This window comes from Drosophila novamexicana, unplaced genomic scaffold, assembly GCF_003285875.2.
Source record: "Drosophila novamexicana strain 15010-1031.04,08,12 unplaced genomic scaffold, DnovRS2.1 tig00000193-arrow-pilon, whole genome shotgun sequence".
NCBI lineage: Eukaryota > Metazoa > Arthropoda > Insecta > Diptera > Drosophilidae > Drosophila > Drosophila novamexicana.
Window position 1 is genome coordinate 10307915 of NW_020824787.1, and position 23384 is coordinate 10331298.

At 45.5% G+C, this 23384-nt stretch overlaps 4 protein-coding genes across 6 annotated transcripts in view; 2 read left to right on the top strand and 2 right to left on the bottom strand.

The window, feature by feature from the left end:
- LOC115759220 (tyrosine-protein phosphatase Lar) overlaps positions 1-2622 on the top strand; it is a 151735-nt gene extending 149113 nt beyond the window's left edge. For all 3 annotated transcript variants that reach the window (XM_030700113.1, XM_030700114.1, XM_030700115.1), the window contains 3 exons: positions 69-179; positions 242-547; positions 659-2622. In XM_030700113.1, coding sequence (XP_030555973.1) covers positions 69-179; positions 242-547; positions 659-727 — 486 coding nt within the window. In that variant the 3' untranslated portion in view covers positions 728-2622. The remainder of the gene's footprint in view (positions 1-68; positions 180-241; positions 548-658) is intronic.
- A 43-nt stretch (positions 2623-2665) lies between these two features.
- On the bottom strand, positions 2666-6924 carry LOC115759221 (sal-like protein 1). Its single transcript, XM_030700116.1, has 6 exons — positions 6783-6924; positions 6470-6709; positions 5709-6222; positions 4608-5408; positions 3985-4490; positions 2666-3928 (listed from the first exon to the last, which is right to left on the bottom strand). The coding sequence occupies exons 1-6, from the start codon at positions 6894-6896 to the stop codon at positions 3596-3598; spliced, it is 2508 nt and encodes an 835-aa protein (XP_030555976.1). The 5' UTR covers positions 6897-6924; the 3' UTR covers positions 2666-3595.
- A 256-nt stretch (positions 6925-7180) lies between these two features.
- LOC115759219 lies at positions 7181-23323 on the bottom strand. The gene is made up of 9 exons (XM_030700111.1): positions 22819-23323; positions 20579-20730; positions 20192-20521; positions 19845-20127; positions 16187-19773; positions 13412-16123; positions 9954-13320; positions 9348-9892; positions 7181-7383 (listed from the first exon to the last, which is right to left on the bottom strand). Exons 1-8 carry the CDS (start codon positions 23213-23215, stop codon positions 9471-9473), a joined length of 11250 nt encoding a protein of 3749 aa, XP_030555971.1. The 5' UTR covers positions 23216-23323; the 3' UTR covers positions 7181-7383; positions 9348-9470.
- Positions 7481-9424, top strand: LOC115759225 (nuclear transcription factor Y subunit beta). Its single transcript, XM_030700122.1, has 3 exons — positions 7481-7671; positions 7725-8035; positions 8111-9424. The coding sequence occupies exons 1-3, from the start codon at positions 7557-7559 to the stop codon at positions 8189-8191; spliced, it is 507 nt and encodes a 168-aa protein (XP_030555982.1). The 5' UTR covers positions 7481-7556; the 3' UTR covers positions 8192-9424.
- Positions 23324-23384: the final 61 nt, after the last annotated feature.

Here is a 23384-nt window from a genome sequence, read left to right on the forward strand (position 1 = left end):
CATATTCTCCTTCATTCGGTATCCTCTCTCTCAAGTATTTACTCTCCCTCTCTCTCTGTCTTTTGCAGGAGAAGTGCTTCCAGTATTGGCCCCACGAGCGTTCCGTGCGCTATCAGTATTATGTTGTGGATCCCATCGCCGAGTACAATATGCCACAGTACAAGCTCCGCGAGTTTAAGGTAGGGTAAATCACATACCACATTATCTATGTTTTACTAATTATTCGCTTCCAACTATCCAGGTAACCGATGCTCGTGATGGCTCATCACGCACGGTGCGCCAGTTTCAGTTTATCGACTGGCCCGAGCAGGGCGTACCCAAGTCTGGTGAAGGCTTTATTGATTTTATTGGGCAGGTGCACAAGACCAAGGAGCAGTTTGGCCAAGATGGGCCCATAACGGTGCACTGTTCGGCAGGAGTGGGACGCACAGGTGTCTTTATCACGCTCAGCATTGTCCTGGAACGCATGCAATACGAGGGGGTGCTGGATGTGTTTCAAACGGTGCGCATATTGCGCTCCCAGCGACCGGCCATGGTGCAGACGGAGGTGAGTTGACCCCGAAGAAAGTCTTTTCGGCTTATTCGGCTTTGCCCCAAACTCGTGGAAAAACTTCTTTATTATTTCAGAGCAAATAATTAGAATTTTTTTCTTTGACAGGATCAATATCATTTTTGCTATCGCGCTGCTTTGGAGTATTTGGGCTCATTCGACAACTATGCAAACTAAAGGAGTTGAGCAGGAAAAGGAGGAGGAGGAGCAGAAGTTGGAGTCCGGGCTACAGAGCAAAAACGTTGTCAACTTTAAGTTCATGTTAAATGTTGCATGTTCGTTTTCAACTGTACGCATAAAACGCATTTATGACATACACGGATACCTTAACTTTAAAGTATTATAGCCAGATACTGCCCACAATACTTACATATACTCTATTGTATATTGTATACAACAATTTGTATAATTCAAATTTTAAGCAGCCACTTAATTCTATCCCTATTTTGATTAGTTACTCTTGTTTTACCCCTCGGTCTTTTGCTATGTTTGTTTTCGTATAATGTAAACTCAAAAAGACTGTTACAAGTTTAATTATCAGTAATTTACACTTAAATGCATATATCCCTATATGTACATATGTATGCATGTATATATGTGCATACAGTTTTTGCTCGAACTAATCAAAGTAGTCAATCAACTTGTTGTGGTGCGGCGGCGCCTCTCAAAAAGCGACCACCCACTGGTAAACCTATACATATTTGAACTAAGGACTTGGTAGCTTTTAAAACTTACCGCCTAAACGAATCTCGAGAAAAGCATAAGCTAAAGTCAACTAGTTGTCATTTAAACTTTAACGAGAGCAAATGGTAGAAGCATGGAGTTCAAATCCCCATTTATCATAACATTCTAGACTATATGTGCATGCATTTGTGTGTATACAACAATCAATCAAATATGTTTAATATGTTTTTATACTTGACATACTTAAAAAGTCCGCTTAGGTTCTATATATATAAAAGCAAATATATATATATATATATAACGCAAAAGCAAATGTAAACCGTGCAATTAGTCAAAAGTCTTGCGTATTGTATATCTTATAAGGCAGCTAGTTTTAATTAGTCAGTAGATTAAGTTCAGGCTTGTTTTCTATTTTATTACATTCCCCAAATATGCTTACAAGAGCTGTCCAGATGTAAAACTCTAGGTCTTTGTACTTTATATAAGTAAGTTTATTCTACCAGCTTTCTCATTCCTGCCCAAGCATAATTCTATGTTAATCATTTTTAATTTGTTTTATAATTACATTCCTGTATATACCACAAAGCCCTACAGCTATACGAGTAAATAGGATCCTACAACTAGAAAATTATGGTACCTAAAGTGTATGAAAAAGACAGCATAGATAATAAACCCAGCAGATAAACAAACGAGTAATAAGATAACTGTAGATATGTATTGTAGAATACTTATACTTATATGTTACGTCTATACAATTATAAAACGCACCCATTTATACCTATAAAGCTACACTACAATATGGCATTATGAACTTAGAATTATTATAATGTACATACATATTTGATATGCAGTTCAATGGGCCGATAGTATTTATAAACGATGTTAGCAAGCAAATGCATAAAAGCAAATAATATTAAATTAAATAATAATTATTAGCCGAACACATGTTAAACAACAATTGTAATACGTATGTACACTACAGATATTAACGCATTGTGCATAATGCATTATAGATATAAAACACACACACGCAGACACATATATACACAACCACACACACACACACATATGTATCTGTTATAACAAGTTTAGCGCGTTGCCCACTAAAGAAGGAATTAAAAGAATTGGAGTTAGGACCTAGTAAATTGACAAGTTGGCTCAATGCCATCATCAAACAATGTATTGGGGCATATTTGGAAAGTATATATAATAATAAAAAATTGAATAAATAAAGATTATAGCGTTTACAATTACGATTAGCAACAATAAATGTCTAATAGATAATGGTAATCACCACAGCGTTGCAAGCATATTTAGCATCCTTCTATACAAATAAATTACAAATCTATATTGTATATTACAACAAAAAATTGGTCGGCTTGTCAAATTTTGTTAAAACTATAGGAAATTGTTTAATATATATATATATATATATATATACATACATACATATATTTTACCATTTAGTCAGATTTAAAAAAAATTTTAATGATACATACAGAAGGCCCTAAAAATTAATCAAGCTAGATACGAGCGATTGTATTTCATACACATAATTGTTTAAGTGAGAAACATATTACGTTAAACATTATCATACGACTAAATGTATCAGATATATATATATATATATATAAATATATATATACCGATAAACCAATGAACATGAATATTAAAAGACGAAATAAAATACATATTATGGAAAAGAAAACCCCAACTCGTGTCATAATTTCATTGGATAAAAAAAGGTGTTATATATTGTGTTCAATCGATTATTTATAAATCGCATAATTTGTTACACTTTAACAAACTAATATAAAAAAACAAATATGTTTTTAATACATAAACTTTCGACCAACGGCAACAAGACGTCACTGTTGTTCTGCTCCGGATATCTTGTTAAACAACAAAGTGCTGGATAGAAAAAACAATTTTCAATCAATTATTCCTATGGGATGTCCATCATCATACAAGATCTTAATCCTCCAACAGTCATAAGGCATCCATATGCCATTTTGATAAGTTTGAACTTATAATGCTAACTATGATATGTAGAAGGTTTAGATGGTTGATCTGCAGCAAGTTTCATCAAGATTGTAATAAAACTGAGACATTTACTTAGAAGCAGACAAATAGAAAGATAGACAAGCGGACCGACATGGCTATGTCCAGTTGCATGGCAAAGAATATAAATACATTGTTTTGGAAAAGTTCGCTTCACATTATATAATGTGACACAATTTTAATACCCTCATCTAGGGTACATCAAAAATATGGTTGGACTTACCCATCCGAAAGTTACAACGTTCATAACAAATAGGTAAAGTAAAGATAAACCAATGTATATAAAGAGTGCGTAGCTCGTTAGCTAGACTCGGAAGCAACAGATGATTCTTTGGAGGCCTGATTAATCTCAGACATAATGTTCAAAGGATCCTCACTGCGTAAGTAACCATTATGCTCGGGATGCGATTCGAAAACGACCTCGCCTCGTATAACACGAACTCGGGGACCGTGTGCACGTGCCGTAAACTTGACCTTGCCGCACGTATCTGGTCGTAGACGGCGATGTGCGCGCAATCCACTGACCACCACGAAGTTCTTGTCACAACCATAGCACTTGTAACGTTTCATGCCAATGTGACGCGACAGATGGGAGATGAGAGTCTCGCGATGTGTGAAATCCAGCGAGCAAACCTGTAAATCGATAGCATTTAAATAAGATTGGGAGCTTATTAAGAGAGCGCACTTACCTTGCATTTGAATGGTTTTTCACCTGTGTGCCGGCGCTGATGGACGCGCACCTGGCCGGGTGTACGAAAGCGTTTGTCACAGTAGTTGCATTTATGCGGCAGCTCCCCAGTGTGGATCATTTTGTGGATACGCAGGGCACCCACAGTGGTAAAGCACTTGGAACAATCCTCGCACTGATACTGAGCAGGACGAACAATTGGAGCTGGTCGTGTTGACTTAGCAGGAGCTGAGGCGGGTGGCGTTGACGCAAGAGCTGCAGGCGCCACAGGTGCTACAGGAGTTGGCTTTGCAGAAGAGAGAGAAACGGCTTCTACAGGAGCTACTTCTGCTGATTCAACTACAGAATCTGGTCCTGTTACTGTAGACGCTTCTGGAGCTCGCTCAGTAGAAGCTGCAGTTGGTTCTGCAGCACCTGGAATCACAGGAGCTTCCGCAGCTGTAGTAGGCGCAGCTGGGGTCATCTCTATTGGACTTGTGGCTGGAGACATTTTGGATAAATTCAATTCTACAAATATACAAAAACGTTGTTAGATAATAGCAGAGCAAAAACATCATCTGATTTCAGTCTGCCAAAAATTTAAATATCCTCGCAGACGACGTTTATGGGTGGATTAATACTCACTCTTGTAAGTCTTGACCTCCACTTTTATATGCTCGAACTCTGCTTCCGCTATGCCGTGCACTTGGGTCATGTGGTTACAGAATGGTAAATACTGTTCGTAGCAGCGCGCACATTTGGGACACTCCCAGTGAAAACGATGATTGGGATACGTATAGCGCAATTGACGCACTTTCACATTGCTCGATTTGGTGGGAGCCAGCCGAAGCACCTCCAGCTGCGATGGCAACACTAGATTGTTGTTTCTCTTGGGCGTTTGCAATACGCTGCCGGGCAGTGGCAATGTCTGCTCTATGCTGCGTATTTGATTTTGGAATTCTGTGATGATCTTGCGAGATTCGGGCAAGCTCTCGAATAAGCTTAAGGCATTAAAGTAAGCGTTGCGATTTATGGCCGCCTTTTGTGTGCCTTCTGCTTGTGGCGTACTGGGTGCAGTTGGGCTTGGAACTGTGGCGACCGAGTGGTTCTTGGAACCAACGGAAACTGAGCTTATGGACATGGCACTTGGCAGTGTAATAATCTTGCTGCCAATGGTGCAGCTATTCGTATTGACGCTCGTCGGGCTTGGCGCTATTTTAACTATCTTGGTGTTTGGCGGCAATTTGATAAGCATGCAATTGCTGGGCAATACCTTTAAGATGTTGGCTGCAATATTTGGCTTGTTTTTCAACGATTGCAAGACGTTCTTTTTCAAAATATTTTTCTGCTGATTATTGCCTTTTTTGGGCTTTAAAATGTTTGGCAGCTTTACCGATGCATTCGTGTTAGGTATTGGTATAGGCTTCCATTTGCCTGCGGGCACAACTGCAAAAAAAAGAATGTTAATAAAATATTCAGTCGAATAAAACACCTGCCTAAAACTCTGTTCCCAGTTTACAGTTTTTTTGATAATGAGAACCTTCAAATTGTGCATATGACGAATGAAGTCTCAAGCTTCAATCGACGTGCAGACGTACAGACAAATAAGCGGATATTTCAATAGTTCAATATACTAGATGAACACTTACAGACAACTAGACAGACATCGCATGAGTTCAATAAGCTATATGCACAGAGTATAAACATAATAATACTAATACTTATATAGAGTCAAGATCAACCTACACTGTATGGTTGGGGGTGCAGCCGTTGGTGTTTCAGCGCTCGTTACAGTTTCAACTTTTATTGGTTTCTGTATTGCAGGCAAACGCAATTTGCCGCGCAGTTGTCCTGCAAGGCTGTTGTTCATCCAGTTGGCATCCTGGCCAAAGCTCAACTCATCTGCTTCGAACTCCGGCTCTGTTTTGATAACAATATCCGCCATTTCCTGCTCATGCTCTGTTTCCGGCTGTTGCTCTTCGGCTTCCAGCGGCTCCGTTTTAATTTCAACATCACATGCCAGTTCCTCAGGCAATTTGGCGTCGAGCTTGCTGACCGCCACCAATTGGCCAACATTGCCATGTATATCAGCATATTCGACCTGACCGCACACCTCCTTGCTGTGCTGCCGATGCAGCTGCAATCCCTGGCGCGTCTCAAAATGCCGGCGACATACCGCGCAGACAAAACGGCGTACATAAAAGTGGCTGCTCATGTGCTTGGCCAGACTTGCGGCATCGCTACAATTCAACTCACAAATCTGTGTAACGAAAACGAAGAAACATCCGTTAGATAATTGAAAATTTGTATAATTGTATATATCAATTAATCGGCTTAGGGTTGCAAAATTTCTTATATCTTAAAAACAAAAAAATAGCATATAAAAAAGTATATAAAGGTATTCTTGAATTTCAGACTAAATTGTGATTCACTATCTTAGGGTATAAAAACTAACAATGGGCACACTGTGCTTAGAACCCCGTTAGTGACATCTCTCTCGCACTTACCCTACAGCTTGATCCATTTAAACCGCCCGCATGCTTGCGAAATTCGTGCTCCAGAATCTCCTCAAGTGTGTTGCACCAGACGCCGCATCCATAGCAACAGAAATGTCGATTTAGTTGGTGGTTAATCTGGTGCGAGGCCAGCGCCAGATGATTTTCACACGTAAAGCTGCAAATTTTGCATGCAAATGCACCGAAAGTGTCGGCCGGGGCAATATTTTCACAAGGTGACGTCACAAATAACTGTAAGGCACAGAATCACACTGTCACACTCAAAGATATGTTTGCATGTATGTGTGCTGAGATTATGTGCTACCTTTTGCTGTTGATCGAACGTGCCGAGGCTCGCTATGAATTTAAGCTCATCCTCGGATTTGCAGTCATGCACCGGCACCGTTATCATATTTGGCCGCTCTTCGATGATTTTCATAAAGCTGCCCCCTGAAAAACAGCAATAATTTTACAAATAAATTAAAACAAAGCTAACGGTATAGTGCGTAGTAAAAATAGACGCAACACATGCAAACCCACAGCCATGCGCACGCACACAAGCACACACGCACACATAGGTACACAAAGGCACATTGTCAATGCAAAAACACTCATATTTACCGCACGTCATATCCAATTGCGGCGCATCCTCATCCAACTCCAACTTTATTTTTGTATCATCAATATCAAGTTCTTCCTTTTTTATTACAATTTCTTCGTGCATCGCTTAATGGCGTAAAAAAAAAGTGCGCAAAATAAATTACCGCTGCGATCAGTAGATGCTATCGACTTATGTCCGAAAATGTATCGAATACAGCCTTTGCCGCATCGGCGATATATCGTTAAGCCTCGGCTACGATAGCTACATATCGATAGATTTTCATGTGCGGAGCACGAAAACAATAGTCGATATTATGTACACTGAACTGTAACAGAACAAGAGATACTGCTATAAAAAACAATAAGCAAACAAAATTTGTTTGTTAAGCAGATTAAAATTGTTAATAGGCTGAAGTCTTTGTGATTTAATTATTTTAAACGAGGCAGCCAATTAAAAATATAAACAAAATATAAATGTTATAATTGTAAGAATAATTTTATGCTGACATTCTGCGAGCGTAAACAAAACAAAAAAAGAAAAATGAGCAACAGCGAGGATTCACAGCAATATCTCACAGATATGTTAGTCAAAGAGGAGGACGAGGCGTCGGGTGGTAAGCAATTAAGCAATATAAAATAGGTCCTTATAAATATAATTGCTCTGCAGACGAATCGGACCGACAGGATGGACATGGCAGCATGCTGCGCGAACAGGATCGATTTTTGCCCATTTGCAACATTATTAAGATAATGAAGGTGCCCGTGCCGCAGAATGGCAAAATAGCCAAAGACGCCAGAGAGTGTATACAGGAGTGCGTCTCAGAGTTCATATCATTCATCAGCAGCGAGGCCATCGAGCGCAGCGTCGCCGAGAACCGAAAAACAGTTAACGGGGATGATCTGCTGGTGGCCTTCAGCAATCTGGGCTTCGACAACTATGTGGAGCCCCTCTCCATTTACTTGCAAAAATATCGCGAGGTGAGGTGGTGTCTTAAATTAACCCTTTTTATTGTGACAATTTCGACTTACCTAGTTTTCTTTCTCGCTGCACAGTCAAACAAATCGGACCGCAATTTATTTCTGGAGGGCAGCTATATGCAAACCGACGACGCTAACGAGTCGGGCAAGCAGTAGCTATCTATTATGGGGGCCTATTATTTAAGTTTTTGGTACCCTTGCAGAGGCTATTATAATTTCGAAAGAATTGTACACTTTTCCATTGTAATAACAACATAGCCATGTCCGTCTGTCTGTTTCTGTACAAACTAGTCTCTGTTTAAAGCCATCCCTTTGAAACGTTAGTAGGGTCTTATTTTTTTTGCAGACAGTGTGTCTGAGCTGCCGGAATCGGACCACTATAGCTTATGGATGGGAACTATCGTACAGAAGTAAATTTTGAGAAGAAACCCGTTTGGTTTTTCAATCCTAATAAATCGCGCAACTACTGCAAGTGTTTTAGTCTTCGGCATGCCGAAGTCTATTCTTTTTTTTTTTAATTTATGAATTATATATACATATATATATATATAGTCAAGGTTTTACTTTTATGGCAAGTAGCTTAGTAATATAATAGTTTCATTTAATATGTATATTTTATAAGACACCAAGTACTTTTGTATATTCTACAGGTTTACATATTTGTATATGCTTACTGATATTAAAAGGAGTATGATGAATCATATTGTGTTGTTACTGTACGAGTGTTTAACATGATGACATTCTTAAGGATACAGTTGAGTTTTAGCTACGAGAAGAGGATTACTGCATGGAGAAATAGTACCTCTAGCTCAGCTAAATGCTTGCAGATTTCTTAAGTACTTGTTCAATACTAACATTTGGTATTTGAAGATAAGGATAATTCTTGATATCCCAAAAACTAAGAGAACAAATGATTTATTCCCTAGCCAGTCGACAGGAATCACGCTATCAATGTGGTGATATGAGCTTTTTCTTAGCTCCATGAGGCAAAACGAAGAGGAAATATGCCAAAAGATAATTTGTATTCGTTATTTTAATTAAAAAACAAAGTTAAAATTGCCACACAATTTTAAAATGAACTAAAGCAACAGCTAAACAAGGAACATTCCGTGTATAAAAGTAAAATAAGGCTATAAGGATTGAAAGATCACTGGACTACCACATAGACTACATACTACATATACATACACATTTATATGCATATATTATATTAGCTACTCAGTTATGTTTAGTATGTGGGGGGAGGGTTCTACCTAAGAATAGCGTAGACGTGATGCTTAGTTTCATAAATACAATTATAAGAGATACTTACGTATTAAATATTATAAATTATTTGTGACTAACTCTAGGCTAAAATGATGTGGCTTATTAACATGGGGATAGTACTCCAAATTAACACATTATCAAATGACACGGTATACTTTCGCTCTGACTGTTACAGCATCAGATCCTCACACTCCATAGGCTCATCCTTGACGCGCAGCAGCTGGCTGCTCTCTATGGCAGATTCGTTGAGGAATATATTGCTGTCGTTGTGCTTTAAATGCAGCGTGGGCATGGCATCCGGCAACAGATGACCCGGCTTAATGAAGCAATAGCTCTCAAAGTGCTTGGAGCAAATGTGCTTCGAGTCGTCCCACTTGGCGATGGGTTCGATTTTCAAATTGTAGCACCATTTGACTCGCTGATTGCGATGCTCGGGAAAGTCCTGCAGGGGTAGCTGTACATCCTCCACACCGCAAATGAGACAGCTCATCGCTTTGGTGGGCAGGTGCACGGCACAAATGTACTTGCCGGCGTGGCGCTGCTCATCCCTCAAACTTAGCGCCTGACACCACTGATGCAGCAGCTGGGGATCTGTGCGCAAAGTTGAACAGAGATTAGACAAAGCAATATCTTGGTGGGGTTTAATATTTACCGCTGGGAAACTTGTGCAGCTTGACATGTCCATCTGGTTGGCAATCCTTAATGCAGCAGCGTGGACTGCTCGCTGGCGGCTCGGATTCCTCGTTGTTTGGACCCAGATTGCGCGTGGGTACCGCATTGGACATAAGACGACGCACACCAATAAGTTGCGGATCAAAGTGACGACTGCAGATAAGTTTTGTGTTGCGCTGCGACTCATAGAAGCGCATGCCCGTCGCCTGCTCCCATTTGCGTATGGCGCTAATATTGTTAGGCAGCCGGAAAAGCTTGATGCCATCGCCGCGTGGACGACGGCAATAGGGCAAACAGCATTGCTTAATTTTCCAGGGTGGCAGCTTACCCGCCGGTTGTGGTTCGCAGCGTGAGCGATACTCCCGCTTGATGTGCGGCTCAGCCGGAATTTGACCAGTATTGTCATTATCATCATACTCATCATCGTACTCCTCCAGTATGGTGTCATCTAGCTCCGCATCATAGTCCTCGCCCTCACTGCCCGCTTCCACGTCGCTGCTGCGCTGCTGCTCAAACTGCAGTTGGCTTTGCTCGTTCCTGTACAGATCCCGCGGAACATTGTCGCCCAGCTCCAGTGTGGGTACCGCCCAAGGACGCAGCTTACGCAGGCGTATGCAGTGCGGCTCAAAGTGTACACTACATATCATTGTCTTCCAAGGTCGCCGCTCGTCATATCTGATTCTTAAATTGTGCATCCAGCGATGCTGTAGCTGCCGTGAGCGTGGGAATTTATAGATGTGGACGCCATGCTGTGAACGCTGGCGCTGACAGTGCACGAGCGAGCACTTGTCATAGCCCGATTTGACGGGATTATAGATGGTGCCCTTTTCCTGCTTAATGCTGGGCAGACGTAGCTGCAGCTGCTGCTGCGAGTCGCTCCAACTGTTGGTGTAGTTAAACTGATTGTCTTCCTGCTCGTCGTCGCCCTCGTGCAGCTGCAACTCTGGTACCAGCATGCTCAGATCCTCTTGCTCCTGATCATACTGCTCTTGATCATCTTCCACTTGCTCCTGCTTCACTGACAAGCTCTGGTCGGCGCTGCGTTTTTCCTTATCCAGGCGCAAGCTAATCGCCGCAAAGTCATTGCCAAAGAGCTGCTTGGGCGCCCGAGCACCCAGTTTCAGTGTGGGCACGCTGCCATGCATCAGCCGCATGTTTCCGAGGCAGATGGGCTCGAAGTGTGCGCTGCAGATTCGATATCGCCAGCGGTACTCCGGATCGAACGGCACCTGTGTATTGTGCTGCCACTTGGCGCACATGTCCGCCGAGTGTGGAAACTTGTGCAGAGTAAGATTTTCGCTGGTCAAATGATTCGAACAGCCATCGATCTGACAGAACTTGCTGGACTTGCGCGGTGGTGCGGGGCAGGGCAAATGGAGATTTATATTAAACTCCGTCGCACGATCGTGCGGCTCAGTGGGCACTGCAGCGTCTGCCGACGCCTCAGCCGACTGATTCACACTCGCCTGCTCTGGCTGCACATTGAACTCATTGTCATAGATATCCCCTAGACGGCGCGATCCCAAACGCAGCGTGGGCATGGCCCCACGCCTAATACGCGAGCCATTAAAGCACTCGGGTAGAAAATGCAAGCTGCAGATGCGAAAGCGCCACGCAAAGTTGATGTCCACATTTACCTGGGTGTTGTGCATCCATTTCTCCATGGCATCCAGCGATGTGGGAAACTTGTGTAGCTTGAGACTGTCATTCACATCCAGAGAAGTCACATCGCAACCCCGCACGCTGCAGTGTCGCGCGCTGTAGGTGAATCCGTTGCCGACAATACAGGCGCTGCCCACTGTTGTCGTTGGGCCCAGTGAGTTATGTGACAGGGTTTCGGCATAGCTTATAATTGGTTTTGTGTCCATTTGCTCGTATGTGGTGCACTTCTCAACGTGACCCACTTCGAGCAGCACCTCTAGCGCTTGCTGCTGATCATTGGCCTCCTCCTCCTCCTCATACAGCTGTTCTGACTGTGGCTTCGGTTCCAGCTTGACAATAGAGTGCAGCTCTTGCTTGACAATTGGCTCCGGCTCCAGCTTGACCGCGGGCTCTAACGACTGCACTGCCTCGCAACTGCCTATCTGCTCATTCATGCGCTGCCACTCCTCCTCTGAGGGATTCTGATGCAACGGCGGCGCTTCTGGGTCACGTTCCGGCAACTCTAACGTCGGCATACTCCAGGGTTTTAGACGGCGAGTAGTCTCTGTTACGCAGATGGCCTCAAAGTGTCTGCTGCATACCTTATACATATAACGCTGCTGCTCGTAGAACACAAGCTGCATGTTGTCTAGCCACATCTGGAGTACATCCCGACGCGTAGGCATTGCGTGCAGGCGGTAATCGTCGCGTGGTTTGAGTGTCCTGCAGCCACGCACCGCACAGCTGATAATCCGTATGCGCACGCTATTTCGCGCAGCCTCGTAATTGGCGTCCAGCAACTGCTCCTCCGATGAATGCTCTGGAAAATGGTTGACACTGTGTTCATAAAGGATGATCAAGTGCAGTGGGCAGAGCTTGAGCGGTTCCTGATTATGCTGCTCCAGACCCAGATACGACAACCACAAGTTACGCAATGCCTCCTGCTGGGGCAGCTCATATGCGATTCTTTGATAACTCTTCTGCAGCTCCATACACTGTGGATAGCAGCAGTCGTAGCCCATGGCTATTCGTGTGCCTTTAAGCTGCGATGACGGCAGCTCCGCGCTTTGATGTATATTGTCCAACTCATCGTGGCCCAGCTGCAGCGTGGGCACCGAGCCTAAGTGTAGACGGCCATTCTCCATGCAGCTGGGCTCAAAATGTGCGCTGCATATCCGCATGCCTTGCAGCTGCTCCCTGCTCGGCTCGAGGCGGAAATTTTGAAGCCATTTCTCCAAGACCCCTCTAATCCTGGGCAGTCCGAATAGCTCCACATTATCCACATCCTTGGAGCGACCACAGCTGGGCACAAAGCATACATTCACATCCTCCTCCCACTTTGCCGGATTGGGCAACAAATCCAACTCATCATCGTGGCCCAAATGAAGTGTAGGTCGTGCACCCGGACGCAGTTTGTACGCACTGAAACAGTGCGCCTCAAAGTGGCGTTCACACACGTGCACCTCCTGGCCGCTAATTGACGCAACATCGATGCGCAGATTGTAACACCAGTCCTCCAGCAGGGAGGCACGTTTGGGCACTTTGAAAAAACGACAACGCGCTGCATCCTTCTCCCTAACGCAGCCATTGACCACGCAGCGCAACTCATAGACAGGCCGGCTCAGCTCAAGTGTGGGCACCGCGTCTTCCTTCAGCTCCCCGGTATCAGGGTCAAAGCAGTCTGGTGTAAAATGTGACTGGCAGACCTGAAAGAGATGAGATTTGAGAAAATTGACATCGAAACAGGTTTATCAACTCGGAGAGGACTCCTTTACGTGACAATGTGTCTACGCTCACCTGAAAGCCATCGCTGCTGGCCTGCATGGAGCGATGCTTGCAGTTGGCCGCCCACCTACGTATGGTGGGGCGATCTGTGGGATAGGCATAGAGACGAACCTGTTCGCTGCGCTGTTGGAAGCAGGTAAGCACCGAGCAGTAATTGGCCCAGATGTATTGCAGCGCCTGCTTGTTCTCCTGGCTGTCGGCAATATTGCCATTGTGCTTGGCATTTGGTATGATGTGGCCCTGATGGCCCAGATTTAGGGTAGGCACTGCCCAACTTTGCAGCTGCTTTTTGCAAATCGCCTCAGCCGCGAAGTGACGCTGGCATACAAAGAGATTCTGCGTATCAACGAGGCGTGGCTGCTGTTGTGTGTTCACCAGCCATTTAAGCAGGGCCGTCTCGGCACTGGGAAAGCGAAAGAGACGCGTTAGGGCATTGGCCTGCTGGCCGCAGGTGGGAATGCAACAGGTGCGCACTTTGCCGCGTGGACTGGGACTGGCACTAGGACTGACTGATAGAGTTAGCGGCAGCTCTGTCTTGATGCGCAACGGCAACTCAAGCGGCACAGACTCGGCTACCGGCATGGCATCCGAGCTATCCATCATGGTATTCTGATATATATCCGCATCGTTATGGTTTAGATGCAGCGTAGGCACAGCCCACAGCTTAGGGCGTACTGCACCCAGGCATTGCGGCTCAAAGTGTCGCATGCAGATGCGATACATGTAATGGCGTTCCGGATCGTACTTGATTTTGGTATTGTGCACCCACTGGGCGCAGGTTTGCGGGCACACGGGCAGCTTGGTGAGACGCACATTGTCCGTGTATTTGGAGTAGCAGCCGGGCACAGCACAGCGCAGTTTCATGGCCATACTAGAGCTGGATATTTGTTCGTAGGTTTCCTGCAGTTGGCGCATCACAGACTCAGGCAGATCCGCGGATAGTGGCACCTGCTCAAACAGCTGCATATAATGCATGACGCATAGCTGGGCAAGGCTGGCCAGCTGCGGCGGCGGCAATTGCAACCACTGCAGCCAGGCCTGCTGCACCTGCGGATGCTCGGGCAGAGCATAGCAGCGATATAGATTAAGCCGTGCACACGGACAGCTGGGCACCAGGCAGCCACTGGATAAAGCCGAGTTGCCATTGCGATAAATGTTATAAGCCGCGTGGCCCAGCTTCAGGGTAGGCAGCGTCGCCTGTGGCTCAAAGTGCTCCTCGCAAAGAAACGCGTTTCTAGTGCTCATGTGTGCCGGTAGCTTCAGATTGTGCAGCCACTTGCGCAGCAGCAGACGTTTCTTGGGCAGTCGTTTCAATTGAACACCATGCAGCTCCGGCTCCTTGCCACAGCTGGGCAAACAACAGCGTCGTTTAGTTGTCGCCGGATCCGGAGGCATCGTCAGCAGCTTCCTTTTGCGGCAGTGTTTCAGGCTCCAAAGCCGAAAAACCGAATGCTGCGGCTGTGCATCGTATATGCTCAAGGATTGGCCATTGCAGCTATAGCTCAACGGCGTGGCATGACCCAGATTCAGTGTGGGCACCGCATTCTGCTTTAGCTTACGAGTGCCTAGCATCTCCGCCTCGAAATGTTCGATGCACACGCGTCCCACACAATCGACGAGATCCAGCTGCAGATTGGCGCTCCATTTAAACAGCTGCTGCTGATCCTTGGGAAATCCAAAAGTACTCAGCTGATGACTTGCGGTGCGCTCCTTGCGGCAATGTTTCAAGCAACAAATAGGCGTCACATTATTCACCGCCTTTTCGCGGCGTGGCGGCAACTGCATTGGAACAGTGTCTGGCAGCAGCAGCTCATCATCATTGCCAGGTATATCTTGATCATCATCATCTTCATCAGCTTCGAGATGATAATTGTCAGCGGAATTGTCATCGCTGTGCTGTTCGGCAAAGGTTTCCACTAGCTCTAGGGGATCAAAATAGCCATGATCCTGCAGCTCCTCTTCCTCCTCATCCTGCTCTTGCTCCATATCATCCTCAGGATCTTCCACCTTCTGCTGCTGCTCGTCCTCTTCATTCTCATCATCATTTTCTAACTCCTGCTCAGGGGTTTCCTTCTCCTGCTTCTCAATTTTTATCTTTCCCAGCGATTCCAAGCTGCCCGCATCCTCCTCCTCTTCCTCCTCCTGCTGCATTCCTACTTTAATGGCCTCATTGTCAAAGACTACGCCCTCATCATGGCCTAGCTTTAGCGTGGGCACCGCTCCCGTCTTAAGCTTCAGCTTTCCGCGCACCATGGGCTCAAAGTGATCCGCACAAATGCGTCCACGACATTGATCCGGCGCCAGACGCAAATTCACGCGCCATTTCTCGAGCAGCTCCTCGTTGCGCGGATAGCGGTAGGTGCGCAAATCATTGTCAATGCTTCGTCGTTTACGACAGTGCGCCAGCGCACAGGTGGGCGTAAAGAAGCCCGGTATGTTCTTTGGATTCTCATATATGTTTTGTTCCTGGTGGCCCAGCTGCTGTGTGGGTATGGCCCAGCCACGCAGCTGTTTGCCATCGATGCAGCGTCGATTGAAGTGAGCGCTGCAAACGCGCGTTGTCCTGTCCACATCGGCGGCGCTAAGGCGGAGATTGTGTCGCCACTTGGTCTGCTGCTGCTTGCCAGTGGGAAAGGGAAACAGGCGAGCACCATGCTCCAGCCGGCTGCGACCACAGCTGGGCACACAGCACTTCAAGTCCAACACAGATTTCTTGATCTTCACCTGGAAATTAATGTCGAAATGAGTTGGTTTTAAGTAGTTAATCTTTAAGAGCAGTCTGCTTACCTGTGTTGTGTTTGTATCCGTGGCCTCTGACATGGTTATGTCCGGCTTGATGTCCTCATCTAGCTCCTGTTTAATGCTCAGTCGCTGATTCTCATGCACACGTCGCGGGCGTCCAAACAAGTTGCTCTGCAGCTCTTCGGGATTAACCTGATACAGATCTTCGGTCTCTTCATGGCCCAGCTCCAGCGTGGGTATGGAGCCAATATTGAGACGCGTCTTGCCAATGCAAATGTCCTCAAAATGGGCATTACAAATCTTGTAGCGCTCGCGCTCCTTGAAGTTGAGATGCTCCAGGCGAAGATTGTGGCGCCAGCGCTGGAAGAGCGATGGGTCCTTGGGAAAGCTATTCATTTGCGCCTCATCAAATTTGCGCGTTTTGCCGCAGGTGGGCACACAGCACTTGAACACAGGATCACCATAGCGTTCCTCCGGCTTGGGATTGGGTATCAGCTCTATCTGGCCATCATCGTGCCCCAGAACCAATGTGGGTATGGCCCACTTGTACAGGTGTTTGGGCCCAATGCAGTCCGGCTCGAAGTGCCTGTTGCAGATACGCATGCCATAGCAGTCGACGGGATTCATTTTGAGATTGTTGCACCATTTCCAGAGCAGATCTTCGTCGTCGTTGGGAAAGCGGAAGAGACGCACATCCGGCTGCTCCTTGGATGCATCGCAGCCTTCAACGGCGCAGTGTTCCTCGACAAACGACTGCGCCTCATTGGGATAAATATCGTCATCCTGATGGCCCAGCTCCAGCGTTGGAATTGCACCTGTGCTCAGACGCTTGCCGTTAAACGAGTGCGGCTCAAAGTGCAGCGAGCAGATGCGATACTGTTGCCGCATTGCGCCTCTCGGCAGCATGCGAAGATTGTGCATCCACTTGCGCAACTGGGTGCGACTGTGCGGCAGCCGGAAGAGCTGTACGCCCTGTGCCCGCTGTCGACGGCAGCTCTCCACAATGCAGACGCGCTGCCAACACAGCTTGTTAGCCTTCACCTTGGCTGGGTTTTGGTAAATCTTGTAGCCCGGTGGCGTATTGAGATCCAGCGTGGGCACCGCCAACGGCACCGGGCATTTCTTGCTCAGCACATTCGGCTCAAAGTGGGCGGAACATAAACGCCTTTGGGCGCTGCCGACCAGCGGCACTTGTAGATTATGCGCCCATTTGGCCAACGTTGTGCGATTGACCTTGGGGAAGCGATACAACTGGACATTGTGCAGAGCGCGCACCTTGCGGCAGTGCGGCAGGCAACAGCGTGGCACCCAAGAGGCCTTCATTGCAGCTCCGTCAGCGCCAGCGCTACGAGCGGCAGCTCTGTCCGCGTTGAGATGCGTGCGACGCTTGTAGAGCATCTGGTGTTCGGGATTCTCGAAGAGATTCTCAATGTTGCTGGCCAAATTGAGGGTGGGTATGGCCCAGGGTCGCATGCGTTTGCCAATGCAGTGGGATTCAAAGTGCAGATTACAGATTCGCATGTTAGAAAGCTGGGCAATGTCCAGCTGCAGATTGTGCGCCCATTTGGCGAGCACCTGTGATTCTTCGGGCGGCCGATAGAGCTTGATGTCATCTACGCTGGGATTACGCTTACAGGTCTCCACGCAGCATTCACCCTGCTCCTCGCCATTGTTGGGCGCACTGGGTCGCGCATAGGACTCGGCCACCTGCTCGGGCGTGGGCAGCGGATAGGCAATATTCTCGTGGCCTAGCACAAGCGTGGGCACAGCCCACTTCTCCAGGCGCTTGTTGCGCAGACAGCGATCCTCGAAGTGCACCTCGCAGATGGCATCATTGAAAAGTTTGGTGCCATCCGGTACGGGTCGCTGCAGATTGGCGCACCACTTGGTCAGCAGGGCGAGATTGCTGGGGAAACGGTGCAGATTGGCATGATCCCGATCTCGATTGCGCTTGCAAACTGCAACGCAACAGGTTTCACGTATGTTCAGCTTCTTAATCACATCCGGATTACGATGAATGTCCTCGTCATCATGGCCCAGATGTAGTGTGGGCACCGCAAATGGTCGCATACAACCGCCAATGCAGTAGGGTTCAAAGTGTAGACTGCATATCCGCATGCCCTTGTGCATCTTGTCCTCGGGTATCTTCAGATTGTGGCACCATTTACGCATCTGCTCTGGCCGCCTGGGTATTGTATGGAATGTGATGTTCTCATTGTTGTGCCGTTTGCTCTCACAGCTGGGTACGCAGCACACGTCCATGCTGTCGCTGACATTCAGGCCAGAGGATGAAGCGCTCATGCCCATGTAGGATGCACTCAGCTCTGGATCCACATAGTGCGAGGTCGAGCTGGCCGACGATGATGTGGATGCCGCCGAATGACGCTGATATTTATGATGTACATGTTGCTGCAGTTGCTGTTGATGCTGCTGCAGCTGATGCTGCTGCAATTGCTGCTGATGATTGTGGGTGGGCGTAGAGGGCGTCGGTGGTGGCCATAATTCGTTTTCGTAGATGTTGAAAGTGTCATTATGGCCCAGATGCAGTGTGGGCACAGCGCCTGGTGACAGTTTGCGCAATCCGAGAGCTTCCTTGATGAAGTGAGCGCTGCAAATTTTGTGGTTCTTGCCGCGATAGACAGCCGGATCGAGGCGCAGATTATAGCACCAGCGTCGCAGCAGTACTTCATCTCTGGGAAAGCGATACAATGACATGTTAAAGTCCGAGGAGCGACTGCGACGGCAAAAGTTAAGGCAGCAGCGTTTCTCTTCCACATACAGGTTCTTGGGATTGTCGTGAATCTTGCCGTACTGGGCGCCCAGATGTAGAGTGGGCACAGCCCAGGGCTTCAGCCGGAACTTGCCAATGCAGCGCTCCTCGAAATGGCGACTGCAAAAATGGCGCGGCTCCTTGGCCTGGACGGGTAAACGTGCATTCTGGCACCACTTGATCAGGCTCTTGATGTCCTTGGGAAAATTATAAAACTTTAGATTGCTCTCGCCGCGTTGGCTGGTGCAGTTGGGCATGCTGCAGCGCGCCACCTCGCCGGTGGTGAAGGTGTTAGTCAGCTCGCGATTCTGGTACAGATTGGCTACATCATCGTGACCCAGGTTGAATGTGGGCACCGCCCAATAACACAACGAATAACGATTGATGCATCGCTTAGGAAAATGCATACTGCAGATACGAAAGCTGGTATAGCTTGAGGCCGGAATATGGAACATTTTGAGATTGTGCAGCCACTGATGCAGATACTTTTCATCCTTGGGAAATGTAAAGAACTGCAGCGTGGGGCTGGTGCTTTTGCGCACACCGCACAGCGGCACACAGCACAGCGCATCCTCCGATTCGTCCAGCGTGGAGGAGTGTGCCTGCGGACCACCAATTGCTGCGCTGCCACCATGCAACGAATTATCGCTGCCGTAGGCATTATTATAACTACTTTCGTGCAGACTGTAACCAGACTCGCTGGTGGAGTTGCTATAGCTGCGCTCCAACTTCACATTAGCATCGCTCTTCAGCGTCGAAGCATACAGCGCTGCGCCATCCGCATTCGCCTGGCGCTGCTGCAGCAAGGAACTAAGCGCCGCCGTTGCAGGTAATGCATTTGTCTTGTGGTGCGGCGCTGTCACTAAAAAGAGCGTATAGTTTAGCAGGTGCTTCAAATGTTTACTTATGGATAAGAAAAGGGATTAAACTCACTTTCGATGGTGCCCATGTGGCAGTCCTGCAGTTTGTAGTTGCCTTGCTGCTGCTGCGGGTGTTGCTGCTGTGCATGTTGTTGTTGTTGCTGCTGCTGCTGCTGTTGATGTGCTGCTGGATAATACTTGCCACAAAAGTAGGGCGCCGCCAGTCGATGCTCGTGCAACTCTAGTGCCGTTTGATACCACAAGCGGCAAATAGGGCAGTCGTAACGCTGCTGAAACTTGTGCTGCGGCAGATGAGCATAAAGCTGTTCCCGCGTTGAAAACGTTACAGAGCACATCTGCAAAATCAAAGACAATTAATTTAGGCTCGATAAAATGGACCCCCTATACACTCATTCATACATTGCACACAAAGCTATCGTATTCATGCTGCATATACTCATGCGACTCGCATTCGGCGATGTTGTCGAAGTGCTTGCCACAGTATTTGTGGCAAAAGAACTTGTCCGCGCGATGCAGTTGCTTGTGCTTCTGCAGCTCCTCAGCGCCCATGAAGGACATAGGACATATGTTGCACTTGAATTCATACTCGTGTATGATACAGCTGCTCTCGGCCACATGACGCAGATAGACCTGCTTCTTGAAGAAGACCTCTTTGCAGCGTTGGCAAATAGGCAGACTCTCCGAAGATCGCTCAGTTTGCAGCTTACGGCGCGGATAGCTAAGCGGGTTCTATAAAAATATATATAATTATTATATTTTTTATATGGCAACATGTGAAAAGTTAACCTTTTGGCTGCCATAAGCCTCGTCCTTAATTGTTAGCTCAACCTTGGGACTTAGCATGTCGTCGCCAAACTCGGTAAATTTACTAAAATCGGCAAAGGGCGTGTTGTCATCGATATAGTTGGACTTGAACGCATGTTCGTCAATGGGTTCCGCTGCCAAGAAGAAAATTAAAATATAAAATGTTGATTAATATGCAATAGAATTTATCTCAGCTCTTTATCGAACTAATTTCACTCTTGCTGACTTTGCACTCTAATGAAAATAATGTTAAATTTAGATATCTATTTTTATAGCCTTATCGACACAAATTTTATTTGCAAATTTGTTTTTCTACGAGTTGCACATAAAAATCATTTCTTATTTTCTATAGCTGTCTATAAATATTAATATTTTATTCAAGAAAATTTAAAATTCAGTATATTTTTTTATTTGCCCAATTTTTTATGGAGTATATTAAATGAAAAATAGAAAAGACAAGAGAATTTAAGCGAACATCATAAAATTAAAAAAAAAAAGGCATGTAAGAATTGTTTATCTTAAAATTCTTATTATAAATTCAACATGGAAAATGCTTGAAAAGATAAATTCACTAGGAAAATATATATATATATATATATAATAACAGTCTATTATATGCAATAAAAGTTGTGCAATACATTAAGATTTAAAAATGGCAATTGATTAAATTATAAGTAAATACTGTAAAAAAAAGAAGCTAAGAGGAGTGGCATTTTTCAGATAAGCAATACACGGAATCATTGAAATAAAACGAAAGTATCTTCTAGAGAACTTTAGTTATTTTCCAGTTTCTATGGCTTACACATACACACAAACATATTGTTTAATTGTTTTCAGTTGTTCTCGCTGCTTTGATAAGCATGAATACAGAGATAACACGAGCGAGAGTGATTTTCTTTTTGCTTTCTTATATACACACACATAAATCTATAGTATGTACAATATTTCTTAATTTTCCACAAGCGCTTTTAAAGGAAACGCAAGAACAATTTTATAAACAATTCTCTTTCTTTTTGATTATAATAGTTATTGTATCATCAAATTGCTTTCGCTGGATATTATATATATATATAATATATGTATGCCCCGCCCTAATGGCTGTGAAAGAGTATTCTGTGCATACATAGGCTATAATCTATTTAGGAACGTACAGTTACATAAGATTCGAGACTTGAAAGTGAGAACCGTCAAACACACAAACACAAAAGCACGCACACAATCTAAAATCCATCAATAACTGGATGTGTGTATGTGTACATAAGCATTAGGGTTATAGCCGGTAATATAAAGCATCTATCTGAGAATATATATGTATTATATATTTATAATGGTACATACAATATATGCACATATATCGAACAGATACATACACACGGACAGACAAAACGCACTCAGAAACAGAGATACAGATACAGAACGTAGACGAACTGAAAAACCGAAAACTGAGAACCGAAAACCTAGCGAACCCAGCGAAAACCAACCGAACGAAACAAGCGCAAAAAACCTCAGCGTAACTCAACTCTGTAACAAAACGTTTTATTGATTCGGTGACGCCAAAAACGGAGCTGAAATTATGGCTACTTACGCTATAGGAAAAAATATAGGCGCCCAAGTAACAGTAACTGTGTGCGCTCTCGCGCTCACTCACCTACACTCTCGGTCTTGCTTTTGTTACGCTCTGCATGAATGTGTGCGTCTGTACCAATTAAAGATGGGGAGTGCCTAATATTTCGAACTGGACACGAACACGAGCCAGCAATTTGGTAACACGCACGCTCAAAATGATCAGCACAGCACTGAACACTTTATATTTTAACCGAAATAAGTTATATAGGAATCTTTACTTTACAGATCTATGGGACGTATCCATTTCTTTTTATATTAAAATTTCTTTATATGACTTCTAGTATATGCAAAAATATAGCAAACGTGACTTTAATAATCAAAATAAAATTATTAAATAGTAAAAGGGGTTATAATTAATTCTCTATTATAAAAATATAAATAAATTAAGATATTTTCACATGAACCCAAATTTGCGCGGCTGTGTTGAGCGTTTGTTTATTTGATTTTTTTTTTCAGTTTGTATCGTGCGAAAAATTAGCGACACGTGCCCATCTCCACGCCCTACTCTAGTACAAATTGCTTATTACTGTTAGTTTTTGCATGTGCGTGTGTAAGTTTCGGTATGGGTATCGATATCCCTAAAGCTCGATACTTACATTTTATTATCATTTCACCGCTAGCATCGAGCGTGTGACGATTGAGGGCGGGCGCTGGTGGTGGGGCCATTGGATTCTGGAAATGTTGTTGTTGTTGTTGTTGTTGCTGCTGCTGCTGGTGCTGCTGTTGATGTTGTTGTTGGTGGCGTTGTCTATCATCTGGCAGTTCCAATGGCTCGCTCTTGATATAAGGATACGAGCCATGCATTAAACTGTGCGGCATATACGAGCGTTGACTGAGCTGTTGCTGCTGCTGCTGTTGTTGTTGGTATTGCAGCAGCTGGTTGTGCGCATAGGCCACAGTGTTGGCCTCAAGGTTATAGCCCACCCCAGCCCCAGCAGTAGGAGCAGCGCCATAATAGTGCGCGCTGGCAGTGCCCGTGCCGTATGCATTCATAATATTGTTGTTGTTATTGTTGTTGTTATTTTTGCAGGGCGCCGCATAAGCAGCGGCGGCATGCGGTTGGTGGGGCGGGTAAGAAGCAACATGTGAGTACCAACTGTGCTGCTGTTGTATTTGTTTATGCTGCAAATGCTGCTGCTGTTGCTGTTGCTGCTGCTGGTGG

Excerpts from the sequence above, each read along its gene's own strand:
- LOC115759221 (XM_030700116.1), bottom strand. The coding sequence starts at position 6,896 with ATGAAAATCATCGAAGAGCGGCCAAATATGATAACGGTGCCGGTGCAT. Across the intron at positions 6,223-6,469 it reads TAAATGGATCAAGCTGTAGG|ATTTGTGAGTTGAATTGTAG; the intron begins GTAAGTGCGAGA and ends TTCGTTACACAG. Across the intron at positions 3,929-3,984 it reads AAAAACCATTCAAATGCAAG|GTTTGCTCGCTGGATTTCAC; the intron begins GTAAGTGCGCTC and ends ATCGATTTACAG.
- LOC115759225 (XM_030700122.1), top strand. The coding sequence starts at position 7,557 with ATGCTGACATTCTGCGAGCGTAAACAAAACAAAAAAAGAAAAATGAGC. Across the intron at positions 7,672-7,724 it reads GGAGGACGAGGCGTCGGGTG|ACGAATCGGACCGACAGGAT; the intron begins GTAAGCAATTAA and ends ATTGCTCTGCAG. Across the intron at positions 8,036-8,110 it reads ACTTGCAAAAATATCGCGAG|TCAAACAAATCGGACCGCAA; the intron begins GTGAGGTGGTGT and ends CTCGCTGCACAG.
- LOC115759219 (XM_030700111.1), bottom strand. The coding sequence starts at position 23,215 with ATGAATGCATACGGCACGGGCACTGCCAGCGCGCACTATTATGGCGCT. Across the intron at positions 13,321-13,411 it reads CCAGCAGCGATGGCTTTCAG|GTCTGCCAGTCACATTTTAC; the intron begins GTGAGCGTAGAC and ends CATCTCTTTCAG. Across the intron at positions 9,893-9,953 it reads GCTGCACAAGTTTCCCAGCG|ATCCCCAGCTGCTGCATCAG; the intron begins GTAAATATTAAA and ends CTTTGCGCACAG.